Consider the following 9,283-nt stretch of genomic DNA (forward strand, 5'->3'; position numbering starts at 1 on the left):
AGTCTGAAGCAGAGCAGCCTTTGCCCAAGTTCGTTCTTGGGGTGCTCTCTAAGCGCCGTCCCTGTGCACATGCCCTCAGTGCCTGGGCTGTTTGCAGGGACCAGGCCTATCTGCCTGTCAAGGTTTCTGGAAGAGAAAATGGAGCTGGAGGAGCGTGAGTGGTCGGGCTCCATCAGGGACGCGACAGTTGGAGTCCAGGCCACAGAGGGCCGTTGTCTCGGGCGGAGGGTGGTTACGTGGGTGGGTTTAGCGCAAGAAGGAGACAGTGTCAGCTTTGCAGGGGCCTTCCAAGAAGGGTCCTGTGAAGTCAGCACGACGCCCCAGCCCCCCGTCGGCAGCTTCAGGGAGATGACGGGTATACCTCGCTCTGCCCGAGTCACTAGCCGGGGCATCAGACACGGGAAGGGGACTGACGGGGGCTGCTGGCTTTCAGGTGCCTTCTGCGAGGACCGCTTCCCCTGGTGCTCCCTGGTGCCCCAGCACGGGGTGTGCAGCCACCACTTCTACAGCCAGCAATGCTGCAGGACCTGCTCCCGATCCAACCTGTGAGCCGCGTCAGCTGCTTCCCGGGAACAGGAGCTACCGTCTCCAGCACCAGTGAGGCAGATGGAAGCCGGAGGGAGGAAAACCATGTTGCGGGCTCTTCGACATGACCGCGTGTGCATGTGTGTGTGACTGGTGTGTGCGAGCGCATCCCTAGGTGCACACAGATATGCTCTCGGGGAGGGGGAGCTGTGAAGCCGGGCCTCGGGTGCCCTGCCCAGCAGGCCGCTGCACACCCAACGTGCTGCCCCTGGCCGGGCGGAGCCTCGTCTAAGAAGGCAGGCCCAGAAGGGAGGAAGAAGAACTGAACATCTGACCCCACACTGCGGATGCCCACCCCACACTGCGGATGCCCGCTGCCCGCCTCCCCCTACCTGGAGGCCCCTTCCCACCTGGAGGCGGGATGAGCTCCAGGCTCCAACCCAGACCCTTTCTCTGCATGGGACCTGGGGCCCCGACCAGACTGGGTGTCGCTCTGGGGGGCACCAGCCCAGCCGGGGGAGCTGGGCTCCGTCCCGAGTGGGGAGCTCGCCTCTGGACTCCCTGCTGCGGTGCTCTGTCCCTTTCAGCCTCATGTGCTGGAGGAGAGAATTTTCATATTTTATGTTTTATCTTTCTCAGTTATTTACAAGTGAGTGTTCCAATTTAAACCCATTTCTTAATGCTTCTCTGTTTCAAATGTCAGAATTACAGGTGGTGCCAGAATCAGAGACTTACCGGTTACAGCAAAGCCCTGCGGACCGACTGAGGGCTCGTGGACGGTCCCAGTCGGACAGGCGTCAAGTGATGACCTGGGAGCCCGGGTTTTGTGTTTGTATGTCGCGGGGTTTTTAAAAAATTTTCTTCTGTAAATTTAGGTTGTTTCTGTAACACCCATTCAGAAGGAAGGCTGGCGATTTCCCAAGGGCAGGCTGCAAGCGGGCCTCCGACATTCTCCCGCCAGCGTGCACGTGGCTGTGGTCTTTCCTGTGCTGTGATCTCCACGCCAAACGGCGCCTGGATATTTATATTTGCTGAAGTTTTATAATAAATTTTATACTGGGCAGCGTGCTTCTGAATGGCTCATGATTCTTCACTAGGTTGGCTCTGAGATCCGAGGGCTGGCATGGACAGTGGGGAACCGGCCTCACAGAGGGAGAGATCCGGGTAGAAAGAGCTGGAACAGGAGTGAGGAGGAGTGGCTCTGAGGGCAGAGGCTTCCGGGAAGTTGGCTGGCGAGCGGGGCGGTGGCGGCCAGTGAAGGGTGGGCGGGGCCACCGGGCCAAGGAGTTTTCTGCAGTTTCCCCTGCAGTCCGGGGGGGAGCAGGTGCAGCCCTGATGAATTAAAAGGCGGCCTTGAGCCTGCGATCCCTGCTTCATCAGTCAGTGTTCTCTAGAGATACACACAATAGGCTACGTACAGAGAGAAGGGGGTTTCGTTTTAAGGACTCGGCTCACGTGATCGCAGGGCTGGTAAGTTCGGAATCTGGAGGGCAGGCACGGGCCGGAAGTCCAGGCAGGAGTCGATCCACCATCTTTAGCCTGAGTTCTGCAGAGCAGCAGGCTGGCCACTCAGGCAGGGTTTCTGTGTGACAGCCTTGAGGCCAAATTCCTTCTTCTCAGGGAAACTGCTGTGTTTGTTCTTGGGACCTTCAGCTGATAGGGTGAGGTCAACCCTGTTCTGGAGGGCAATTAGCTTTAGTCAAAGTCCACTGATTTAAATGTTGAATGTTCAGCACATCGAAAACACACCTTCACAGCAACATCCAGTCTGGTGTTTGACCAACGCGTAAGCATCAGAGCCCAGCTAAGTTGATGTGTAAAATTAACCATCACACCTCTTCCCTGTGGATCGGATTAAGCCAGCCCTCACTGGGGACTCAGAAAAACTGCAGCTGCCCGGGGATTACAGTGGACGCTGCCCCAACAGAGCCCCAGGGGCCACAGTGCAGGTTCTGGCGTGGTCAGCCTCACTCACCCTCCAGCTCCCTGGCTTGCAGGTAACACGAGGTGCTGGTGTAGCACAGCCAGCCCTGCACCACCCCCACCAGCCCTTGGGTCCACCCCGAGGGAGACAGTCCCAGCCCCTTGTCGCTGGCCTGGCTCTGTGAAGGACGCAAAGTGGCCAGGCGTGGTCCTGTCTTCAAGGACTTGTTTCACCAGGAAAATAACATCGGGCCCCAAAGTGCTGCATTACAGACAGGGACAGGCAGAGGAGAGGGAGATGTGCCCCTGTGGGGAGGGGAGCGATAGACCACAGAGGGCAGCCTTCAGTCTGGACCCTTAACGTTGGGAAAAGCTGGACCAGAGGAAGGATGCAGAACAAAACTCAAATCTGCAAGCAGCTCTGCCCTGGAGGAAGGCGGAAGGACCACCTCCCCCACCGGCCTATGTTTTGCAAAATGCTCTGCAAGAAAGTTTTGTAGCAACCGACTGAGGTTGAAGGCCAAATGTAAAGGAGGCTGCATTTTGATGTGTGATTCAGGTGCCCTTCTGCGGTTGCTGCAAGGGGAGGGGTGATGTGAATGGGATGATTGCTATCGCCCTGGAGGGGACACAGTTCCAGCCCGAGGCTGCCCCGCCCATCTCAGCACATTTTTTTCTACTGAGAGTGTGAAGGAAAAACCGGGCAGGTCTGACAAGATAACTCACAGGTCTAGGAATGTGAAGGAGAGGCTGGGCTGGGCTAACAAGTCTAAGTATTGGAATACTGATCTGAGTTCTGCTGGACTAACTTGTAAATCTAGGTTAATTAGTGTTGGTTTGCTGTTTATGTGTTTTTGCTAGCCAGCTGGATTTTCAAAGATACATATCTGGCTTTGGAATGTTGGTTTGCTGCCTCCCCGCCTCCACTTTTGTGATGATAATGCTGCTAAAGCTGTTCCATGCCTATTGGCCGAATACCCCAAGCTTGTACTTTACCCTATAAAACCTCACGTGCACATCTTGAAGGTGCTCAGAGCTTCGGAGCAGAAGCCCCTCTGAGCCCGCCGGCGTAATACATCTGAGTACTCCAACCCTCCGAGTGGTGCTTGTTTCTTGACTGTCCTGTCGTTTCCGTAACAAGAGTATCACTGATTTGAGCATCAAAATTACGGTTGAAAACATGAAATTATCATTCTGTGCTTCCCACACGTCTTTTTTATTCATAGAACTTACACAGCATTCTATAATAAACTCTGATTTCCTCTGCTGAACCCTAAAACTGGTGGTCAAATCACAAGCTTGGGGCCACAAACGCGCCCCCTCCCTCCCCGGCAGGAGGTTCTTGTTCTTTGAAAGGGCCTGTTTGTGAAGACATGAGGAAGTTGGCGATAGCGAAACTCAGCTTGTACACGGCAACCCTTCAACAGGGTCATAAATTCAGATACTTTAAAATAAGTCCTGTGAATGAAAAACACTGCAAACCATATCAGTAAACAAGGAATGCTGAAGCCATCAAGTCATCAGCGGCTGCCGCCACCCCCCAGTGCAGACAAGCCTGCAGCCCAGCCTCTGCAGCCACTCACAGTGGTGCCCTCTGAGGGGACCCAGAATAAGAAAGGACAGGATACTGGCCCTAAATAGCTAGGTGCTTGTCAAAGGAGTGAATTCAATGAGCCCAAATGTTTGCTTCCTCCCATAAAAAGAAAAGCCCTAAATTCTTTAACTTGAGATGCCTGATTCTCTTCAGATAACAAGTAAGCTTTTATTGTTCCAACTACCTGGTCTTTGTTGTAAAGCTCCGGTATAGCCCAGCTCCTCCCCTACCTCTTCGGAGCAGTCCGTCAGAGCCACCTGAGAGGCTGTCATCCCGGCTCGAGTCCTCCTGCCAAATAAAACATAACTGTCAACTTTTAGGCTGCGCATTTATTTTCGTCAACAGTCCCTTTGGGCAGAGCAGTCGTCCTAGAAAGTGGTTCTCCCACTGCTCAGAGGAGGACAGGTCGGATCTGAGGACCGCAGCCCAGTCAAAGGCCAGTGACCGAGGAATCCGGTTTCTCGCCTTGGGTTTCAGCCTCGGGCGCTAGTTTCCTCTGTGGCTCTGTAATCATCCACCCGCTTGGCGATCATGACACCTGACTTGAGACCTGCAGTGTCTCAACCTGGGGGTCTCAAGTTGAGACCCTGACCTGCCAGGTTGCTGGTTGTCTCAGGTGAGCAGAGTCACTGGGTCGAGCAGAGATAGCACCAGGATGATGCTTTGCCTGGAACCAAACCCAGCTTTGCTCGGTGCAGAGATGAGGGACTGAAAACACAAGTTTGTGAAGTCAGAGCCCTGTTTTATCTCTGCACACACACTCAGACACGCAGATGCAACGAGTACTTGGCTGTGTATTTGAAATGAGGTTTTGTTCACAGCAATTCCTTTTAACTTTGTTTCAACTCAAAAAAATGCCTTTTTATTACATACTCCAGCAAGTCCTGTTTGCTAGTTTGCAGATGAGAACAGGATGGCTCTGGAGAGGGCAGAAGGACCCACGCGTACAGGGACAGCAGGGCAGGACACGGGGCCTCAGCCCCACACACGACACACGGCTTCACTCACGCTCCGTTCAGTCTCCCCCAGGTGAGAAAATGCCTTCGCTTACCCCACTTGCCGGAGGCCCTGGCGCTGCCGGGAGCGGGGCAGCGGGGCCACACCCTCGGCGGTCCGAATCACTGAGGCCCCAGGTCTGCACCAGCTTCGCCAGGGGCAGCTTCTCCCCGGCTGGGTCCCAACATGGCCCGCACCCTCGGTGTCCCCGCCCAGGCCCAGATTCCTTTCGGTTAGATTCCTCCTGCCCCGAGGCCCCCGTTGAGCATGAACACCAGTGTCTCGAGGCACAGAAAGGAGATGGGGTGATGTGCTTTGTCACTGATGCTACCGTTCATTCAGCATGCAGACACTACACACCAACTCTGCCCCTCAGGCTGGTGGCTGCGGGACACCCTCAAGGTCTCCAGACTCACAACAACAAAGGCTCATGTCTGCCTCGTGTGCCTGGTGGCTGCCCCTCGCCTGTGGGTCTGCTCTGGGCGTTTTCTTCAATCCCAAGTCAGCGCCCCATCCAGGCGATACGGTCCGGACGGCAGAGGGGAGCAGGGCAGCAGCTGCGGGTACTGGGGGCCGCCTCTAACCGCTTCTGCCCGAACAGGCCCCGGGTCACTCGCACTCATGCCCCACCATCCAGAGCAAGGCGCACAGCGAAACCAAGGTGGATGGGGCGGGGACCGGACCTCCTCCCCCAGGGAGGCCCCGGGCAGACAGCAGCGGTGGGTGTGCGCTGCAGATACTGAGAAGGGCGTGGCTACGTCAGAACGGCCACACCCTCCCACACCCTGCGCCACACCTACTACTACATGCCACACGTGCCTCCACCCTCGCTGGAAACTAACGAAGGCCCCTTCCCTTCAGGCTGCTGCAGTGTGACGGTCCTTGTGTTAACACCTGCGTGATAGTGGCCAAGCCAGTTCCCCTCTCTGGCTGCTGGGTTTACTGTCCATAAAACAAAGCAATTAGATCTTTCAGGTTCCCTCAAAATTCTGGGATGTCCTCCCTTCCATTTCCCCTGTCATTCAACGAATCCTTGACCAGAGTCATGAATCAGCCCTGAGCGCATCTCATCTGGTGTAATCTGGCCAGACAAAGGGCGGTCCCTGCTCTGCGGGAGAAGCAGATGGAAGGGCTCTGGGGAAGCTCTAAGGAGTGCTTGGCTGGAGCCTCCTGAAATCCGGACACCCACATGGATGCATTCGCAGACCCCAGGATGGGCAGGGCGTTCTCCAGGGGCTGGTGGCTCGAGTCCAGACCAGTGTCCAGGGCGACGGGCCCACCTGGCAACAGAGGAAACCAAAGGCCATGCTGAGGCCCCTCCTGCCAGGTCTGCAGCAGGAGCTGTCCCCGGGCCCACGTGCCACCTGGCAGAGGTCTGGCTGCCGTCCCAGTTTCCAGAGAGGAAACTTGAGCAGAGAGGCCCAAGGCTCCCACCTGAGTCACATCCAGCCATTAGTTCTTCTTCTGACCTTGGGTTTGATGGTTGGTCCTGGCAGCCGACTCCCAGCTGAGGGTCTGGGGTGGCTTCAGAAAGCACGAGAGCTGGAATGACCCCCACGCCCGGGCCCGGCGGCGGAGAGGTGAGCAGCCTGCCGGGAGCCTGAAGGCCGGGGAGCATGTCCTGCTGCTTTGTTTGCTTACCTGGCCGTCACCACCTTCTCAGGATGCCAGCCTCCCCAGGAAAACCGGCTCAGACCATCGGGGTGCAGGTGCAGGCCGCCGCCTCCAGTTCATTTCACCGTGTGACTCTGTGCCACAGTGGGCCACTGCTCCCCCGTCCCCTCCAGGCGGAGCACCAGGCCTTGCCACAGGGGCTGGAAGGTCAGAGCGCTGTCCACTCGGAGGAGGCCTCCTGCACGAGCCGATGGGGCCCTGCCTGTCCCAACACGATGCTGGGATCCAGGGCCTGACGGGAAATGGGCCGAATGCTTGTTTAGCATTAACTCTCTCCCCTGGTTTTTGAGTGCGCCCAACAGTTCTGGAATGTGCTGTATTTTGTCCCAGTCTGTAGCTTTCCAGGTTGTTCATAGACCCTTGGATTCCCTAAAACCCCCTCCTCCAACACATTGCTTGCTACGGACTAAACTGTATGTCCCCTCCTCCCACCAAATTCATATATTGAAACCCTAACCTCCGATGTGACCGTATGTGGAGACGGAGCCTGTGAGGGGATAATTAAGTTTAGATGGGGTCATAGGGTGTGACCCTAATCCCATAGGACTGGTGTCCTCATAAGAAAAGAAAAAGGCACCAGAGAGCCATTCTCTCTCTCTCTCTCTCTCTCTCTGTCTCTCTCTCAAACACACACACGCACACACACTTGTCTGTACGTGTCAGGGTGGGGAAACGAGAGAATACTGTAAAATTTGCAAAAAACCAACCAAGTTATTTTTGACTCTTTCCCTAATCTCAGAAAGAGATACAAAATCATTTTCTTATTCTTTCTGTCTTTTCACCTTTGCCTCAGATCAGTTCTGGGCAAATCTGAATGAAGAAAGACGGCAGGAAGGAAAACAAGAAAACTCGTGGGATCTTTAGAGACTCACGGCCAAGCAGGCATTACGGTTCACGTTGGACGTTTCATCAGGACGGAGCAGCCCGAGCGAACAGTTTGAAAGCAAACACACACGACTGTTCTGTGATCCTCATAGCAGAGCACAGAGTGTGAGGACTGCCTCCAACACGGGGAGTGCTCTTCAGTTTTGTGGGAAATGAAGCCACAGTAAATTAACAGAAAGGGTCATCTCAGCATCAGTCCTTCTCCGGCCGCTCCGTCCACAGCAGGAGGGGCTCCTCTGCCGTCATTACCGTTTACAGGAGCCCCTTTCTTCCGCCTGCAGGTGGAGGTCAGCCTCCACGCTTGCCCGAGGCCTGGGGCCCACGCACTCTGGGCTTTCTGACGGGTTCCAGCCTCAGACACTGTTTAATCTGTCAGCCCTCCCTGTGTGCTCATGGCTCTCCCAGCTCAGGGAGGAAGAATTTTCTTTTCTTTCTTTTTTTTTTTTTTTTTTTTTTTTGGAAAGACTATAGGATTGAGCTGCAGATCAAGGGAACCAGGGTGCAAGGCTGCATGTGGGTTACGTCAGCCCTGTGTCTGGTGGGTCACGGGGTTGCAAGGCCTCGGTGTGCAGGGCCACTCGAGGGCCTGCAAGAGGCTTCCAGCCCTGGCCCGGATGGGGTCCCGTCTTAGACTCCGAGTTAGAGGGCAGTCTTTCTGCCATGTCCCCTACATAATTGTTCAGCCTGTTTCCCCCATTTTCACCATGGTAACATGGTGATTTTGGAAGCTGAGTTCACCTTAATATTTTTGCCTACTGTAGGTCCAACTGAGTCAAAGTTGTAGAAAAACCAAACCCCATTGTGATTCCACGTGGGTCCTCCGGGAAGGTCCTGGGCCTCCTCGAGTGCTCAGCCACAGGGCTCCCCGCACCTCTGTTGTTCTCCGGGGTCACCTCTCGGGAACGCACAGCCCGTCCATGGTCTCTGCCTTATCTCCAGCCTTGGAAACTTTCTCCCTCCAGTCTCCATCTGAGTCCATCTAGGTGGCCATCACAGGACACCATGGGCCGGGGCTTCTATCTCAGCTCTAGGTGCTGGGAAGTCCAAGGTCAAAGTGCAAGCAGATCTGGTGTCTCGCCTCCCGGCTTGCAGACAGCCTCCTGGCCGTGTCCTCACCTGGCAGAGAGGGCGCCGGCCTCTTCCTCTTCTTGAAAGGACCCTAATTCCTCCAAGGGAACTGCACCCTCTTAACCTCATTCAAAGTCACCTCCCAAAGTGTCCCCACCCCACTACCAGCACACAGAGGATCTAGACCCCACATATGAACTAGGTGGGGGCACAGACACTCAGTCCACAGCAGCCCCTGAGACGTGTCCCCCCAGGGGTCCGGGCAGAACTGCCAACACGTCATGCCAAACACGCGCCCGAGGACCCCTCCCCGCCCCCTCCAACACCACTGCTTCTCTGGGAAGCCACCTCTCACCTCAGTCACCCACTGGTACTTCTGGGGGGTCCCCCAAACACACTCTCTCCTGTCCTCTCACACAGAACAAGCCACTTTAACCTTCAGTTGGACTATCCTCAGACCTGCCTGACTCAGAGATGCACGCATTCACAGAGGAAGTGGTTTCCGTGACCACAGAGCTCCTTCCTCAGTAACTTCCTTACACATTTTACAAATATCATAAATGGACAAATTTGTACCAAGTGGAAGAACAAACTATCTTCCAAAGAGATTCTAATTCT

The 9,283-nt window shown here is 55.4% G+C and overlaps 1 protein-coding gene across 1 annotated transcript in view; it reads left to right on the forward strand.

Moving 5' to 3' along the window:
- Positions 1-1,588, forward strand: part of ADAMTS16 (ADAM metallopeptidase with thrombospondin type 1 motif 16) — a 153,944-nt gene extending 152,356 nt beyond the window's left edge. The window contains exon 23 of the mRNA XM_032469697.1: positions 434-1,588. Within this exon, the coding sequence (XP_032325588.1) occupies positions 434-549 (116 nt within the window). The 3' untranslated portion in view covers positions 550-1,588. The remainder of the gene's footprint in view (positions 1-433) is intronic.
- Positions 1,589-9,283: the final 7,695 nt, after the last annotated feature.

This window comes from Camelus ferus, chromosome 3, assembly GCF_009834535.1.
Source record: "Camelus ferus isolate YT-003-E chromosome 3, BCGSAC_Cfer_1.0, whole genome shotgun sequence".
NCBI lineage: Eukaryota > Metazoa > Chordata > Mammalia > Artiodactyla > Camelidae > Camelus > Camelus ferus.